Source organism: Talpa europaea, assembly GCF_964194135.1.
Source record: "Talpa europaea genome assembly, chromosome: 8".
Classification (NCBI taxonomy): domain Eukaryota; kingdom Metazoa; phylum Chordata; class Mammalia; order Eulipotyphla; family Talpidae; genus Talpa; species Talpa europaea.
The window spans coordinates 99,852,915-99,870,126 of NC_140075.1; the positions used below are offsets into that span (position 1 = coordinate 99,852,915).

The window sequence follows — 17,212 nt, forward strand, 5'->3', positions numbered from 1 at the left end:
ACTCGAATGGGAAGTAGGTGCTGGGCGCTTGTGAAGGAGATAAGGGCACGTGACCAAGGGTGTCTGGTGGACTCTCACCCATGTGACTACTAGGTTGAGATGGTGCCGCCTGAGCCCCAGGCTCCAGGAGTATGGCTGCGCCCCAATGCAGGAAGGCCAAGGCATTCAGCTCAGGGCTGGAGGTGAACAGAATGGGGGGAGAGGTGGCCGAGGTGGAAGAATGGCAGGCTCCGAGGCAGAGGGTCAGGAGATATGGGGGTAGAGGGAGGTAGGGGCAGGGGAGTGGCAATAGTCACGAATGCAAAATTCAACGGCACTCTTAAGTAAACAAAAGGCTGGAAAGAGCATTTCAAAGGTATAAATATTTTGGTGGTGGTGGTGATGAGTAAACCTTTGGTGGAATCCCAGAGTTTCATAAATATTCACAACACGGCATTTGTACACTTTGCTATTTCTTAGTTAGTCTGGGGGATTATTCAGGGCCCTGGTGCGCCCACTGTTGTGTCTGCCTGGCAGTTATTGCTCACTGGTGTCCCCCTGAGTGATTGGTCAGAAGAGTCTCTGAGCAGACTGGGGGCGTAACCGGAAGAAGCCGGGGTGAAGGAGGGTTGGAATCAATGCCTGTAGCACTTGAGGAATAAAAGCAAAAACTTGAAACACCAAAGGAGAGGAAAGTCTTTCTTGGGCCACAGCATCTGTCCTGTCCCCTCTAGAAAGTGGGGGTGTGGGGCCCCAGGCCCGTGAGAGGTGGCCGCTCACCCAGGGCCAGTATTGCTGCTGTGGAGGAAGCTAGGGGTCCTTGGGGACCGCCCCCAGGCCTGGGAGTGGGTCTGGTATGCTCTCTACGCCACTCAGTGGGCAGGGTCAGGCCTGCACTGCAGTGACGTCCAGCAGCTTCTGGACCATCTGTGCGTGGGTGCCGTGGAAGGGCAGCCCGTCCACCTCCATGCCCACATTGCCTGTGACGCCGCTCCGGACCTCATGCTGCACCAGGAGGCTCAACATTTTTTCTTCCTGGAAAAATAAATGGGGCAGAGAGAAATGGCAGAGGGAGGGAGAGAAGAAAGAAATGCATTTATAAGTGGAGAAAATGTATTTGACGTATGCACTCTCTTTTAAAAAATAATGCTTGGGTAAAAAAAATATGAAAAACAGTGTCCTGCATCATATTTCATTGGCCCCTGAACAGTTTGCCCATTTCTTTTACCTTCATTTAACTAAATAATAGGCTGCTATGGACACCTGTGTTTCTTGACAAGCACTCCTGCAGGTGCAGTGTGGCTACCTTCTGCCCACCCGGGCCCTGCCCACTTCGGACTACCTGCCAGCGGCCTTTGATGGTGTCTGGATGGCCTCGTTCCTCAAAACCCCACCCCCAGCCTCCCAGCCGCCCTCCGTGGGAAAATCACCAACTCTTGCTGCTGTCATTTTCTAGAGAGCACCCAGTGTAGGTGTGGGAGCACATGCAAAAGCAGAACCCCATCTGAGGCCACAGCTCAGGCTCCAGTAGACAGAGTGGTTTGGGACCAGACAGATCTGACGTGGGTGCTTCCTGGCAGGTGTTTTAACCTCTGTGCCTCTGTCCTCATCTGGATGATGGGGAGCACAGTGATGTTGCCTCATTTGAAGGATGAAGTTTTAACAATTACATGAAATAGTGCAAGAGCCCAGCATGGTCCTTGGCACACAGTAGGTGGGCCGGGCTGGGGGGGCCTGACCTTCAGCATAGAACCTTCCTTTCACTTGTTTTAAAAACTAAGAAATGATTTGATTCCCCACTTCTCTCCCTCCAACGTGTAAGTTCCCGAAGAATTGCTTGTCTTCACCACTGCCCAGGCAAGATGGTCTTAGGTGAAGATACTGGAGGAGAGGAGGGTGCCTGTGGGGCACCAGAGGGACACATCCTTCCTCTGCCTGCTCATTCCCAAACAAAGGAGGGAGGGGACAAAGGGCAAGGGGAACTAGAACAGGAAGATTCAGACTTTGATGTTTAGTGAGAGCCTGCTTAGTGCCAGTCCTGAGCCGGGGTGGGTGGGTGGGTGTGACAGGGTCCCTGCCCAGGAGCTCACAGTCTCCATAGGGGTCAGGCAGCCCTGTCCAGGGATTACCACTCACAGCAGGGGTCCCAACCCTATTTACTGGAGTGACTCAAGATTTTCTGGGGGGCAATGATGACTGCAGGTGACAAAACAGCAGGAATGAGCAGTGAGGGGCTTTGAGGCCCCACGTTAGAAAATTGCCAAAACAATGGAGACGTCATGGGTGTCTCCTGGGAACAGTCTCTACTCTCTGCTGGCCAGAGCCTGCATTTCCATCTACCTCTGGCACAAAGGGCATTTCCAGAGCACTCTTTGTCCAGCAGCGCCTTCCCAGGGGCTGCCCAGCCGAGAACGGCATTTCCTGCCCTTGTTTGGGTTTGTTCTCCCATCTCTCTTCATTGGGTCATATCCTCTCTTTATGGGGGATTGTTTCTGGGATCCAGGGGCCATTTCCTCCCAGCACACTGCCTGCTCCCACCGTTCACATCCACTGGGTCCTGGGGAGGGTCTGGGGGTGCCCAGGATGCATGTGATCAGTCAACAACATGGGCAGTGACTGGCACCAGCCTCCAGAGCCACAAAGACCAGCCAGGCCAATAGAGCCACTGGCTCATTTCCAGGAATCGCTGACTGGCCACACTGTCTTCACGGAGCCCCACCTAAGGGGTGTGAGGCCTGGCCAAAGGGATGTGTGGGTGGGGAGGAAACTGACCGGGAGGCTGCAACACCAGCTCAGGCTGAGACACAGCAGAAGAGGGATGGAAGACCCACGTGAGGCAGAGTGGACAGGACTTGGGCCTAGTCCATTTTGGGGGTGGGAAAAGACCCCAGGGTGGGAAAAGACCCCAGGATGCCTTGGGGCTGAGAGGTTAGGTATGTGGGTGGTGGTTGTTCATTCACATGGAAAGTGTGGCGGGCTGGTATTCGGGGCTGGGTGATGCTGCTGTTCAAAGTGGGATGGGATGAAGGAGCCTTCTGGGAAGTTGGAACTGTTTTGTATCATGATCCTGGTGGTGGCTGCAAACTTCATCTTTAACACTTAAGGTTTATCTACTGTATTCTGTTATTATATCTCATTTTAAAACATTATAAAGAAAAATAGGGAATGAAAGTTTTAGAAGAGAATGGGAGCCTACAATGAGGTCAGAAGTCATGTTCCTGCCTCTCCATGATCTATCCATCCATCCATCCATCTGCCTGTGAAGCATTATGCCTCCATCCTACATTTCCAGAGTACCTTCTCTGGTCTAGGCCCCAAAATATGGACAAATAAGTCATCACCCCTTTCCTTCAAGAATCTATACTCTTTGGTTCCTTCTCTCTTGCTGCCAGTGGGCATGTGAACAAAGGGGTCCTCTTCTGTTTCCCCAACTACATGGCTAAGTGCTTTAACAGAGCAGCTCATATGACCTTCTAAACTTGGGTCTATTGTCTTCATTTGTTTGATGACCCCGAGGAGTGCTGAGGTTGGGAGACCAGCTTGAGACTCAGGTGGTAGAACTGGGATTAAACCAGGCAGCCGAGCTCCAGGCCTGCTTCTTTCCTAAACACCCACTTCACTCACCCAAGACAGGCTAGACATTTTTAAAAAGCATTCCATCCTGGGAAACAGGAGGTATCCAGAAGCATAGAGAAGAAATGATCCTAACCAGCATCAGGGCAGAGTTGGCCTGGCTGGCTCACATCTGTGGCTCTGACCAGCTTCCCCAGGTCTCCCGGTTGGGGACCCTGTAGTCCCTCCCAGGGCCCCACCCCAGACCTGCCACCCTGTTTTCTGCAGCGTTCTGGACCCCAAGATGAGGGAGACCAAGACCACAGCCCTTAGGCTCCGGGCCCACTCGTTCCGGAGTTGCAGGTAGCACCTTAGTCTCTCCTATAGGGGGTTCTTCTGTTGGCTCTTAGCTCCTGACAAGTCTGAGGAATGCTCTCCAGCCCTTTGCTTGACCCTCAAGTAAAACCCCAGGGCACACTGCTGGGTCAAGGGCCTGAGAAGGCAGATGGACCCTGGCCTGTGGTGGCCACTGTGCCTGGACTCTTCAGCATGAGGCCTAGTCCTGCTCTAGTCATGGTCAGAACTGCCTCTGGATACGAGAGGCCTTAGTTACAAGCAACTCACAGAGCAGAGATGAGGGACTCTCCTCTGCCCCTAAGCAGTTAAGCTTTGCCACCAGCTCAGGGCAGTTTGGTCTGGTCAACATCTTTTGATGACTCAGGACACCCATGAAGTGTCCCACAGAACTCGAGTGGGATGATTCCAGTTTACACTGTTTTTCATGTCTCCAAACCTTTGCTTGTGTGGCTCCTGCTGCCTGAATGCCCTTCCTACCCTTCCTTACCTGGCTAGTAGTATCCTACTCACCCTCCAAGACCCAAGTCAGTGTCCCCTCCTCCAGGCAGCCTTCCTTGAACTCTCCGAATGAACTAAGCACCTGTTCTCTGTATCCCCACAGCTGTTGTACACACTTCTTCCCACTCCTGAAATTACCTCTGTGTGTCATCTCCGTGGATCCCATGTTCCGGAGCCAGGGGCCATGTCCCACCCTTCAGTCTTTCAGAGTGGGCCAGGGTCTGACCCAGAGGAGGGCTCAACACATGCATTTGTCCTTTATCTTTAAAAATGTTCCCTTTGATTTGCTTTATACGGGCAGCACAGCATTAATGTATTAAGAATTGGTCGGAAAGGCAAAAGGAGAATTTTCTGTCCCCGGAGGGTAAGTGTTGGCCTGTGGGAAGTGGCTGGCTGGGCTCATTCTTTTGTGTCTGTGTGAATCAGGAGTCATGTGTGAGACGGCTCTGAGTGCTTCTTTCCAGTTCAGATCCAGGAAGTGTAAAGAAAGCACAGAGGCCCTCTAAGCCCAACTGGAGCAGACAGTTCCCTGAAAATGTCCCTTCAGCTGCCAGAGCCCACTCTCCCCAGCTCCTCCCACACCCTGATATTACCAGGAACTGGAAACCTCTGAGCCAGGTGGGGAGGAGCCTATTCCCCTAGATAGGTTCTGTCTCTGCCTCTTGAGGGCCAGCAGCGCCCTACTTTGGAACCCCAGGCCTGCTCCTCACCCAGGGAAACAGTGACTCTGGTGGGAGTGGCTTGCTGGGGCTTGTTACCTTAGTGACAGAGGGGAGGGCCTGAGTCCAGCTATGCTCCCCAGGAGCCCTGGGGGGCCCCACTGCCTTTCTCAGGTAACGCCCATGGGTCTCGCATGAGTTCAGGATGTACAGCGCACAGGCTAAGGCGTAGCCGCCCCAGTTGGAAACACCTAGGGGAGAAAAAGATTCTGTCAAAGACTGAGAATTAGAAAGACCCAGCATGCCTCGCACTGCCTCTGAGTAGCAGAATTCATCTCAAAGAGTAGGCGAAGACCAGTGGACCAGAATTACCTGGGAACCTGTTAGACACACCAGTTCTTGGGATGCAACCCAGATGAGTGAAGGAGCTCAGCTAGGGAACCGGGAGCAGCTGTGTTTTCTTCGGTCCTCCCAGTGACTCCGGTGCAGGTTAAAGTTTGAGGACCATTGCCTGGAACCGTCTGGGTTATGCATTGCTAATGAGCATAGTGCCAAGGACTCAGGCTACTGCCGGAAGAGGCCATTCCAGAACTCTCCTTCTGTCTAATCTGAATCCTAGCACAGCAGGGAAGGCCCTCTGGGCAGGGTTGAGCGACAGCTCTTCCATGCTGTTGTGCCACCTCTTTAAGTGGCTGGCAGTCACGTCTAAGGTCAGCTTCTGCCTTCCTTTCCCTGTCTAGGCACAGGCCCAGAGGGCTTATTCTACAGCGTGGGGGCCACCTCATGGGCTCTTCTCTGAAACCTGCTGGGTTCTCCAATGAGTCAGAGAAGGGCTGAATAAGAACCTGCCAAGTTCTAGGTGCTGGAGAATCAAAAAGGAAAGAGGCACTCCCCACGAGGGGAGAAGGGGACTGCACCTGCAGCAAACCACTGCATGGGACGATCTGTGAAGGGGGTCCTCCCAAAGGATGACGGGGGCACGGAGGAGCAGGCACGCATTCTGCCAGGCTTGCGAGAGAGTCACAGAGAAGGAGTCATTTACTTGCCAGAGGTAGGGTGGAAGAGTGGGGGCATTTCCGGTAGGAAAAAAAAGATACATGCAGTGAGAACAAAAGCACTTGGCATGAAAAAATGAAGCGTATACCAAAATATGTGGGTGACTATGCAGTGATGATAATGTTGCTTTTCACTAATTCTAAATTGATGCAATTTTTTAGGTTAACATCTCTGAACTTGAGATGCATTTTACAATCAATAGCATCTTGACATTATAATTGGCAGTGTTTTCCTTTCTTGGTGGTAACAAAATAATGGTAATTCTTGTCGTTGATAACATCTGAGACTCAAGGGGACAGGGCCACCTGCCTGGAGTACTTATAATGTATGTACTCTTCTACCGCCTTCCATGGATTAGCTCCAGTTCTTGGGGGCTGCAGGCTCCCAAACAAGAGCTTGGCGTCCTTATGACAAGCCTATGAGGTGTGGGAATTATGATTATTTCCATTGTAACACTGGAAAACAGACACAGAGAGGTTAAGTAACCTGCCAAAGGGCTAACAGCTAGTATGTGGTAAATCCGAAATGTGAACTCAGCCTGCTGTTTCCAAATCCTATATATATATATCACACAAATTTATGATTTGAAAATGTTTAATTTAAAATGTTTTAATTGCGTCAGATTTCCTTTTTTTCTCCTTTTTATTTAGAAGTGTGCTGTGTAATTTCAAATTGTTTGGGGATTTTCTAGCTATCTTTTTGTTACTGATTTCTAAGTGCTGCTCTAGGGGTCTGAGAGCAGACATGAGGATTTCTATTCTTTTAAATTTGTCAAGGTGTTTTTTTTTTTTTTTTATGGCCCAGAAAGTGGTCCATATTGGTGAATGTTCCATGTAAGCTTGAGAAGTATGTGCAGTCTGCTATTGTTGGATGGAGGAGTCTATACATGTCAATTATATCTAGTTAACTGATGTGCTGTTGAGTTCAACTATGTCCTTAACAATTTTCTGCCTGCTGAATCTGTCCATTTATGATAGAGGGATGTTAATGTTTCCAACTCTAGGAGAGGATTCCTCTATTTCTCTTCCTTGTGTTTCTTTCTGTTTTTGTCTCACCTATTGTGTGCTCTATTGTTAGGCACATATATACTGAGGATTGCTATCTTCTTCAAGTATGACCCGTTTATCATTATGGAATGTCCCTTCTTTCCCTGAGAAGTTATCTGTTCTTAAATTTGCTCTGTTGAAATTCATATAGTTACTTTTGCTTTTAAAATTTCTACTAGTGTTAGTATGGCATATCTTTCTCTATCCCTTTACTGCTAAAGTATATGTTTTTATTTTTACTGTGGGCTTCTCATAACAACATACAGTTGGGTGTTGTTTTTTGCTCTATTCTGAAAATCTGTCTTATAATTGGTATTCTAGACCACTGATGCTTATTATTGGTATAGATGGATTGCAGCTACCGTATTTGTTCCTGTGTTTTATTTAGTTGCCCTTGTTCTTTTATCCTATTTTTTAATCTTCCACACTTTTTCCCTCATTATTTTTTCCTTTGAGAAAGTCTTTATCCTTCATTTCCAATATTATGTAGATTACAGAATTCTAGGTTGGTGTGTTTTTTTTTTCCTGAACACTTTAAGTATTTCACTCTATTCTTGCTTTCGTGGTCTCTGAGAAGTCAGATGTAATGCTTATCTTGGTTCCTCTGTAAGTTGGCTATTTTTCCCACCTTTGGCTTTTTTAGTCCTTTATTTTTGATTTTCTGATGTTTCATACATCCAAGTATAGTTTTTTGGTATGTATTTTACTTGGGGTTCTCTGAGTTTCCTGGGTCTGTGGTTTAGTGCCTGTTATTTTGAGGGAAATTCTCAGTCATTATTGCTTCAATTCTTTCTCTCTTTTCCCTCAGATGTTCCCATTAGATATGTTATACCAGTTTTGTAGTTGACTAACATTTTTTGGATATTGTTTTTTTTTCCTTTTTTTTAGTTTTGGAAGTTTCTATTGTCATATCCTCAAGTTCAGAGATTGTTTCCTCAGATGTATTCAAAGATGTATCAAAGCATTCTTCATTATAGTGTTTTTAATCTCTAACATTTCCTTCTAATTATTTCTTAGAATTTCTCTCTCTCTGCTGTTGCACTTGTATACTTCTACTCTAACCCCAGTACCCAGAATAATTCCTAATGTTTGTTGAATGACTGAATGAGAGGCTAGAGACTGAGAACTAAGTTCCCTTCTTGTCCAGATGCCTCTAGACTCTACTCATAGAAGAGCAAGCTTCTGCTTGGCCAGGTTCCAAGTCAGATCCCTTCCCTGGATAGCAGGAGGGCATGGCTGGTCAGCCACCCAAGCACTCACCGGCGATAACAGCAAAGTCAGCTGCCACATCACAGGCGATGACATCCCCATTTCGTATATGCTTCTTCACGGCCTCCTTGACTTTGCCCATCCCAAGTTCATTGCCTCCATCACCGACTCCTAGAGGGAAGGGAACTAAGTCAGCGTACAGGGTTGGGCCAAAGGGGGGCCAATGTGGGGCTGTCCTGCTACATGTGCCTCCTTCCTCAGGGAGGAGAAAGGAGTTGGTTCTAGAAACATTCTCAGAAACCAGATGTAGCACTTGTACTTTGGGTCTTGTAGAAACTCCTCTTATTAAAAGTACATCAACATTTATGGGCCTCCCCGGTGGCGCAGCGGTTGAGCGCTGGGTTGCGAAGCTGCCCGCAGCCTCTGCAGCGCCGGTTCGATCCCCGGCTGCTCCTGGCCACTGGAGGAGGGTCCCGCATGGCGCGCAGACCTCTCCTGCCGCCCGCTGCTCCCCTCAGCAGTGTACCTCGGTCCTTCTGCCTGCTCTGCTCCCCGCTGTGGCTCTGGTGAATTTTCTCACCCTCCCGCGCTTCTGACTGTACCCAGTACTTGTATAAATAAATAAATAAATCTTTAAAAAAACAAGCAAACAAACAAACAAACAAACAAACAAACAAACAAAATACATCAACATTTAGAGCTCACCAGAATGTGAGCATGTTCCCTATTGGGTCATGTTCTCCATGCATAGATGGAGCCCCTTTATGCCAGTTGTGTCAGGCCCACAGGAGATGCAGGTGTGGTGACATCCAGGACCTGCCTTGAGTGGCTCCTGCCACAAGTCACTGAGCCCCACTGGTGGGACCTGACTGCTTTCCATTGGCAGGAGGAAACTGGTCAAAGTTCTGTAATTTACTTTTAAGGCTTCTGTTTAAAGGATGTGAAATGTACATGTGTTAATTCATTTTAATCTACATGAGAGTGGTGCCTGGTTAACATGTGAAGTCTCCTAGTACACACTGGTGGGGGGTGCCATTTAAAAAAATGGGTGTACAAAACCATCTGATAATGGGCACCAGAGGGCTGGTTAACTAGCATAATAGAAAATGTTAAAGTAAGGAAAGGTTAGAATGATTTATCTCACTGGAGAAATAAGGAGAGGCAGATGGGCTAAAGATAATTTTTTTTTAAAGATTTATTTATTTATACATACAAGAACTGGAGTACAGGCCAGAGGTGCAGGGGGTGAGAGGATTCACCAGAGACATAGTGGGGAACAGAGCAGGCAGATTGACTGACATACGCTGCTGAGGGGAGCAGCGGGCAAGACAGGAGAGATCTGCTGCGCCATGTGGGTAGCTCCCTGGCCATCCGGGAATCGAACTTGTACTGCAGAGGCTGTGGATAACTTCCCAGTGCCATGCTTAACCCCTTGCACCACCAGGGAGACCTGGGCTATAAATAATTAATGGCACTTCTGCCCTAATTAGGAGAAGATGAGAGGCCTGTGCCTCTGAGGAGCAGTGTTTAGTCCTATGTCCAGGTATTTCTGAGCACTCCATAGAGTTTAGCTGAATCCACCTGTAGATACTAGCAGCTGCCTCAAGGTGACCTTTCCTCCAAAGGGCTTGTCCAGATACCTCACAGTCAAAGGGCAGGGCCCCTGGGCATGCTGCAATGTGTGTATGTGGTTGGTGCTCACTGGGATCGGAGGCCTCGGGACCTAGCGCTGACCCACCTCAAGCATCATCCTAGACCTGGACTCAGACAAAAGGTAAATGAGCACAGCCTTAGATATACACACAGGGCATTTTTCTCTGGAATTTCTCTTGGTCCATGCAGCCCACTGAGTGAAGAGAAACACCTCCGCTAGCACTGGACTATTGTCTCTGCTCTTTAGCATTTTATATGTTTCCTCTTGCTCTCTCCTCATGTCAGTCCTGTCCATGACCTTGTTGTCTTCATGAATAGAGCCTGCAATTCTCTGAGCGGGTTGTCAGTAGGAGGTAGTGTGTAGACCTTCAGCTGAGCGCACTGTCCATGCTGAGACAGCTGCCTGTGGAAAGTATGGGGAGGGGTTTTGATGGGGCCAAGGCAGGGAAGGAGCACATGGGGTAGTCTGCTGTGAGGAGACAGGGGAGCCAGCAGTGCTTGGGCTCCTGAGGCCAAGAGGGGGGCCAGGAGTCCTCCAAGCAGGCAGTTTAAAGCCACCAGTCATCAGCTCTTGTGCTTCCTCTGGGCCCCCACGGCCTTCACTGCACAGGGCTTTAGGTGGACAGCCCTGGTTCTAGTAGCTCTGAGTGGCCCGACTGTCCGTTAGCGCTGCAGACCCCTTCCTTCTCTCCCGTCAATGCCTCCCCCAGCCTGGGGTCCTCCGCCCAGGGAGACAGGAAGCTGGAGCCAGGGGCATTGGGTGCCACGCCCTGTGCCTTTCTGGGAAAGAGTGATTTACAGACATTTCCTAATCAACCAGAAGACTTTCATTGTCTCATCAAAACCTCAAAAGGCAAAGGCAGCTAATGAGTCTGGGAAACCTCTAAAGTGTTTGAATGGAGAGTACAAAAAACACAGAATAACAAACAAGCCTAATGACTCCAGCTCCTGACACTGCCCAGGGGAGGAGGCCAGCTCTCCAGAGAGCCTGTCAGAAATCCATAAAGGCTGCAGGATCTCACAAAGGGCAAACGGGGTGGGGTCCTGGGAGCCTGGATTCCACCCCTATTCCACTAGCAAGGTTAAGTAGCCAGGCACCTCAAGGGACCTTGGGGCCTGGGTCTGGACCCTACACCTGCCTTCCCCACTTACAGGGCTTTAAACAATATGATGGATGCAAAACCTCTTTGAAACTGATAATGTTCTGTACAAACACAAGTGATCACATTATTACTTTATTAATCAACATATTGTACTAATCATGTATTTAAGATATATTTAAAATTAATACGCTTCCTGAGATGGTACAAAGGGTACATGAGACACTCACCCTGCATGACTGGAATAATGTCTGCATTTTATAATCGCTGTCAAGTCATTATTAGTTTTGTTATTTAGAGCTGGGCAAACAGAATATACCCAGTTAAGTGTCATTTCCCTTCCCTGGTGTGGGGTGTGGTGTCTGTCTAAGGGGTGGTATCTGTCACGTCTACACTGGCCATAATAACCAAAGGCCGTCTCCGGAGTGAAAAGCCATGGTCCCCAGTAACTCCTTCCTGTCATGTGTTCAGCAGTCACTAAAAAGATGACATTTACTTTCGTTTTTATCAAATGTCTGTTCATATCTTTGGCCCACTGAACCTAACCATTAAGAATCTGAAGTTAATTGTTCAACACAATTAACAATCTTGGAAATATGAATCAAGGCCACAGCTGATATCATTTTACACCAATTTAACTGGTTAAAAAATGATAAAAACCAAGTGCTGGAAAGGCTGTAGATACATAGGATCTCCTTTACACTGTGGGAATAAACTGACATAAACAATTCGGGGAAAAAAAAAAAAAAAAGACGACATTTAGGGCTGGCAGGTTCCAGTTGAGTTCTCAGCGCCCCTGGCTTACCTGTAGATGTGATGCCAGGAATCTTCTGTGCTGCAAGGAAAAGATCGTCGATGGGGTCCGCCAAGTGCTTGATGTTCACCTTCCTGGCGTTGTAGTGGTTCCCATCGGCTGCCCTGCCCGTGCGCTCAATGGCCACCAGGTGGTCGAACCTGCGGAAGCAGGGTCACAGGGTCCCCATTGAGCTAGCTGCTGCCTTTGTGCAAACGACCCTTTGTTCTCTCTTTGATTCCCTCATTCCTGCAGGACTTGGCTGAATACCTACTGTGTGCCCAGACCTCTGTCGAGAGATAGTCTATCACATCAGTTTCAAAAATAGCCTCTGAGTCTTTACAGCTTATTAGACTCAGTGGCTGTGTAAGCAGGAAGACCAATGGTCAGGTCACTGTGGGGGATGCTGCTGGTGCCTCCAAACCTCCATCACGGCACAGTAACCAGCCCCAGTGGTGTGGCCATTGGCTGCTGTGAGCACACTGCCGCCTCCTCCGGGATCTTGTTCACTTTCAGACACAAAATAGACTGAAATGGATTTGAAATTGAAAATGAATAAACCTAACACAAGAGAAACCTCTTTAGACAGAGCCAGAGAGATGGCACTGAAGGGGGAGATGGCATGGGAGTAAGAACGTGGGGTGTAGAATCAGGTGGTGCACATTAGGATTGCAGGTCCTCTTGCCACTGGCCCTGGGGAGTCCCTAACCCAGCCGCCCTCACCTTCTGCATCTGCCCGCTGACCCAACTGCAGTATCTGTATCCCACACTTTATTTATTTATTTATTTATTTATTTATTTATTTATTTATTTATTTATTTGTTTATACATGCACTGGGTACAGTCAGAAGCGCGGGAGGGCGAGAGAACCCACCAGAGCCAGAGCGGGGAGCAGAGCAGGCAGAAGGATCGAAGTACACTGCTGAGGGGAGCAGCGGGCGGCAGGAGAGGTCTGCGCACCATGTGGGACCCTCCTCTGGTGGCCGGGGAGCAGCCAGGGATCGAACCGGCGCCGCAGAGGCCGCGGGCAGCTTCGCAACCCAGCGCTCAACCACTGCGCCACCGGGGAGGCCCTCCCACACTTTCGAAAGCGTTGAAAGAAATAACACACACAGCGCTGAGCACAGAGCCCCGCACCAGCCCAGCACTGAGCCCATGCTCGCGGGAGGTTGTGGCTGTGTTGTTATGAAGAGGAGCATTGTTTTGATAATCTAATTTCAGAACATGCACTGTGCCCTCTGATAGCTCTTTAAATTCCTCCTCAATGGAGTTCTTTAAGATCTTAAGTCTGCTTGGAGAAATTGTAGTGATTACTCCAAAATTAAAAATAGAATTACCTAAGGATCCAGCAATCCCACTTCTGGGTTTATACCTGAAAGGATGGAAAGAATTGAAATCTGGGTCTCTAGGGCATATTTATAACCCCCTCTGTGAGCAATGCTGCTCACAGAGGCAAGAGGTAGAAGTAGCCCAAGGTCCCAGCAACAGATGAATGGGTAAACAAATGTCATTTATCCACTCAGTGGGATATTACTCAGCCTTTAAAAGGAAGGGCATTCTGATACAGGCTCCAGCATGGATGTACCTCCAAGACGTTGTGCTAAGAGAAAGAAGCCAGTCATGGGGAGACACAAAGCTATAGGATTTCATTCTATAAAGTACTAGAATCACCAGCTTTACAGAGACAGAAAGGAGGAGGGTGTTGCCAGGAGCAGAGGAAAGAGTAGCAGGGAGTTTACTGTTTAATCAGTAACAGAGTTCCCTTTGGGAAGATGAAAAAGTTCTGGAAATGAATGTTGGCGTTGGCTATACAACAATGTGGATGTACTTAACGCCACTGAACTGCATACTTAAAAACGCTAAAGTGGTGAATTTTATGTTATGTCTGTTTTGCAACAATAAGAAGTCTGGGCTCTGAGTGTTTTTTGTGGACCTGATTTTTCAGAACAAATGAATTTGCCTGTCCATTGAGCCTAGTTGTGCTGGCACCCGGTGGTATCCTGTGCCTGGGGTGGGCTGGCAGCCCAGTGGGGGCTGGAGGAACATCCTGATGCTGCACCCCCAGAGAGGAGCAGGCAGCCACTGAAAAGCTGAACCAACAGGGGGACAGTGCTTCCATCCTGAATATCCCCTAGACCCATGTCAGCGGGGAGAAAAGGGCAGTGAGGTAAGTGCTCTGGCTGGGGCAGCACACCCTCTGCTCTGGGGGAGAGCACTGGTCCAGAACAGTGACTCCTACACCCTGAGGCAGGTTGCTTTCTAGGCCAAAGGGTGCATTTCCCTGGATGGGACATAGCTCACTCCTGGGCAGGGTCTGCATCTTCTCCAGGGAGAGAACTGTCTCCTCACAACCACTTTTGGTTCCCCTCTCTCTACGCAGCAAACAGAGGAGCACCTGCGTTATCTGGCATTAGGGGGACTAAGGAGCCAGAGCCTTGAATGTCAACCATTTGAGGAATATGAAGACGTCTAACGTGTCCCACAAGTGTTCTGACAGCTTTAAACAGCATTTCAGGCCCCCCATTGGACTTTTCCTTGGTGACTCAGGGTCCCATTAATAAATGCCAGACTCTGCTATGGGCTGAGATTAGCTACACCCACCAGCCTATGAAGGCAGCATTTTAGAATTCTAAGTGGGCGCTCCTTATGGCTCGTGAAGTGCATTTTTTAGGCCAGGTCAATGTTTTCTGAAAAATGGAGACGAGCAGCGTAGAATAGAACAGAACAGCAAATAGCAGAGAACATTACACATAACAAGACTAAATATTGTTTTTTGAAACTTCTATTTCAGTTGTGTATGTGTATGAACATGCATGTGTCTGTGTACATGTGTGTCCGTGTACATGTGTGTCGGTGTGTGCTGATTTGTGATGCAAAATGCATTACTGTGGATGATTGTTAAAAAGTTTGCAAACTTCCGTATTGAGAATTGTAATATGTGAACGGCATGTATGTAGGGCTGTACTCTGCACACAGCACACAGTACACAGTGAAAACGATACACACCAGGCTTCCCCGGGAGCCCCCTGCTTCACATCATAGATGATGCGGCTTCTGTTTCACCTTCTGAGGGCTCTGGGCCCACCCTGTGACAGAATTTCTGTACCCAGCTTGAGAAACCCAGTTTTTCTTGTTTCTTTTCCAAAACAATTTTCCTATCTTCTCCCTCCATTAGGAAGATGCCATCTCCTGGGAGCTGCGACTCCTGAGCCCCCATGGGTCCTTAGGCATCTTGCAGCACCCCGAGCCTCTCTTGTCTGTCTGCTCTGCTTGTGGCTTGGCTCAAGCCGGGGGCTGGGTGTGTACACACTGTGCTGTCACGGTTATGGCTCGTGGGCTTCGCACTGTTACCCTATGGGATGCAACCACATACCTGGGTGACCTGGGGTCCCCGTCTTTGCATAGAAACACCTGAGCAGCTCCTGCTGACCCACTTTGGTAAGTTACCAGTGGGATCCGTGTGTTCAGAACACCTGGGAAATACAGGCAAAGGGGGACACATCAGCACTAGTGGTACATTTTGGGAATTCCCATGTTGCTTTGTCAAAATCTTTCCTGGAAAGTATCACTATCATCTTTGAATGCTTTGCTAGGAAGCAAGACGTGATAAAAACCCAAGGGTTGAGGGAGACGGGGTGGAATCGGCAACAAGTGTCAGCAATATCAGGCCTGGCAAATGAGCCTCTGCCTGTCTGGCAGCACAAGGCCAGGTGCCCGCGTGCAGGGAGCCAGCCCTCTGCTAAGCATCTGAGGTGCATGCTCATTCAATTTTCACAATTCTGTGTGATAAGAATCATTTTTGCCTCCACTTTACAGAGGAGGGGAACTGAGGTTCCGAGGTGCTAATTGAGCAAAGTCAAGTTTATGGTAGTGTCAGGATCCCAGTTGCTGCCCAACCTGCTCCCACTGCCATCTCCCTGCCCACCTTCAGGGCTGTTCAAGAACAGCAAGGGAAGGTCCTAGAATCTGGCCTTGAGTTAGCTGCTTGCCTGGGAGCGATTTCCAAAGCGAATTGGGCTTTTACAACAGCACTTTTCTGATGGTGATAACAGCACAGTGCACCCAGGAGGACAGGGGGAGACCCTGAATCCCACAGACCAATTCATCAACCCCGCTGGTGTGTGCTCAAGAGGGGAAGAAATGCCTGAATCAATTCTTCTTGAAACCTTTCCAGGCCTTCAGCTATAAAAAAATCTGAACTAACATTCATTTAAAGCCACATCGCATTTATTTTCTGCATGCACATGTAATAAAAGTTCTGCCGAATCCAGACCAGCAAATTCCACCCTCTCAGCTGTGATGTGGGTGAAACCCAGGTCTGGCCCGAGTCCCGAGAAAGTCTCTGAGCCCAGGATCAGGTGAGCAGGAAGGGCAGGGTGACTTCTGGGAAAATAAGTGGCTAAAAATACCCGTGAGCCCGCTGTCAGGTGGAAATGGCTGCCAGCCTGTTGGCAGCAGTCGGCTTGGTTGGCGACTTCCTTGACCACACGGTGGCCTGCTTATCCTCCCTCCCTGGTGCGCCTCCTCTCCCTAGCTGACTCCCCCTCTTCTCCACAAGCTCTCCATGTGGAGTGTCCCAGGGTGCAACCCCGGGTCCTCTGCTCTGTTCCCCTGTTCCCCAGGTGACTCACCCAGAGTCCTGGCCTTCCAGGCCATCAACACGCTGCCCCCTCTCCAGTTTATCTTTCCAGGCCCGGCTGTTCTCCGGAACTTGACTCATGGCTCTAACTGCTTGACTTTTCTGTGTGCCTAGTAGGTATCTCACACGAGGCAGCCTCAACCCTGCTCCCAATTACTATTTCAAACTAAAACTCCATTCCTGCTAAATACTAACTCCCATTTCCCCACCCCACTTTCTGGTGACCCCCACTCTACTTTGTGTTCCTATGATTTTACTCACTCTAGGGACCAGCTACAAGTGGAGTCATATTTGTTCCTTTGTAGCATTTATTTCACATAAGTCTACTGTCCTCAAGGTTCATTTGTATTGCAGCAGATGTCAGAATTTCCTTCCTTTTTAGGTTGAATAACGATTCATTGTACGTTAGAGACCACATATTCCTTATCTATGCACCCACCAACGGACAACTGTGTCGCTGCCTCCTTTGCTCTTGGGAATAATGCTGCTGGGACCCTGCGCCCACAGACATCTGCACGAGTCCCTGCTTTCAGTTCTTTTGGGCAAATACCTAGAAAAGGAGTGGCTGAATCATAGACGTTTCCTATTTTTACGTTTTTGAGGAAGCGCTATCCTGCAGCGGCCATCCCATTACACATTCTCATCAAGGTCAAACTGCGCTTTTGCTTTAT

The 17,212-nt window shown here is 48.8% G+C and overlaps 1 protein-coding gene across 1 annotated transcript in view; it reads right to left on the reverse strand.

Moving 5' to 3' along the window:
- Window positions 1-864: 864 nt before the first annotated feature.
- The window catches only part of DGLUCY (D-glutamate cyclase), a gene marked incomplete at both ends in the record, with an annotated part of 30,695 nt that continues 14,347 nt past the window's right edge, over window positions 865-17,212 (reverse strand). The window contains 5 exons of the mRNA XM_084240301.1: window positions 865-1,014; window positions 5,145-5,296; window positions 8,408-8,527; window positions 11,915-12,063; window positions 15,276-15,375. Coding sequence (XP_084096427.1) covers window positions 865-1,014; window positions 5,145-5,296; window positions 8,408-8,527; window positions 11,915-12,063; window positions 15,276-15,375 — 671 coding nt within the window. The remainder of the gene's footprint in view (window positions 1,015-5,144; window positions 5,297-8,407; window positions 8,528-11,914; window positions 12,064-15,275; window positions 15,376-17,212) is intronic.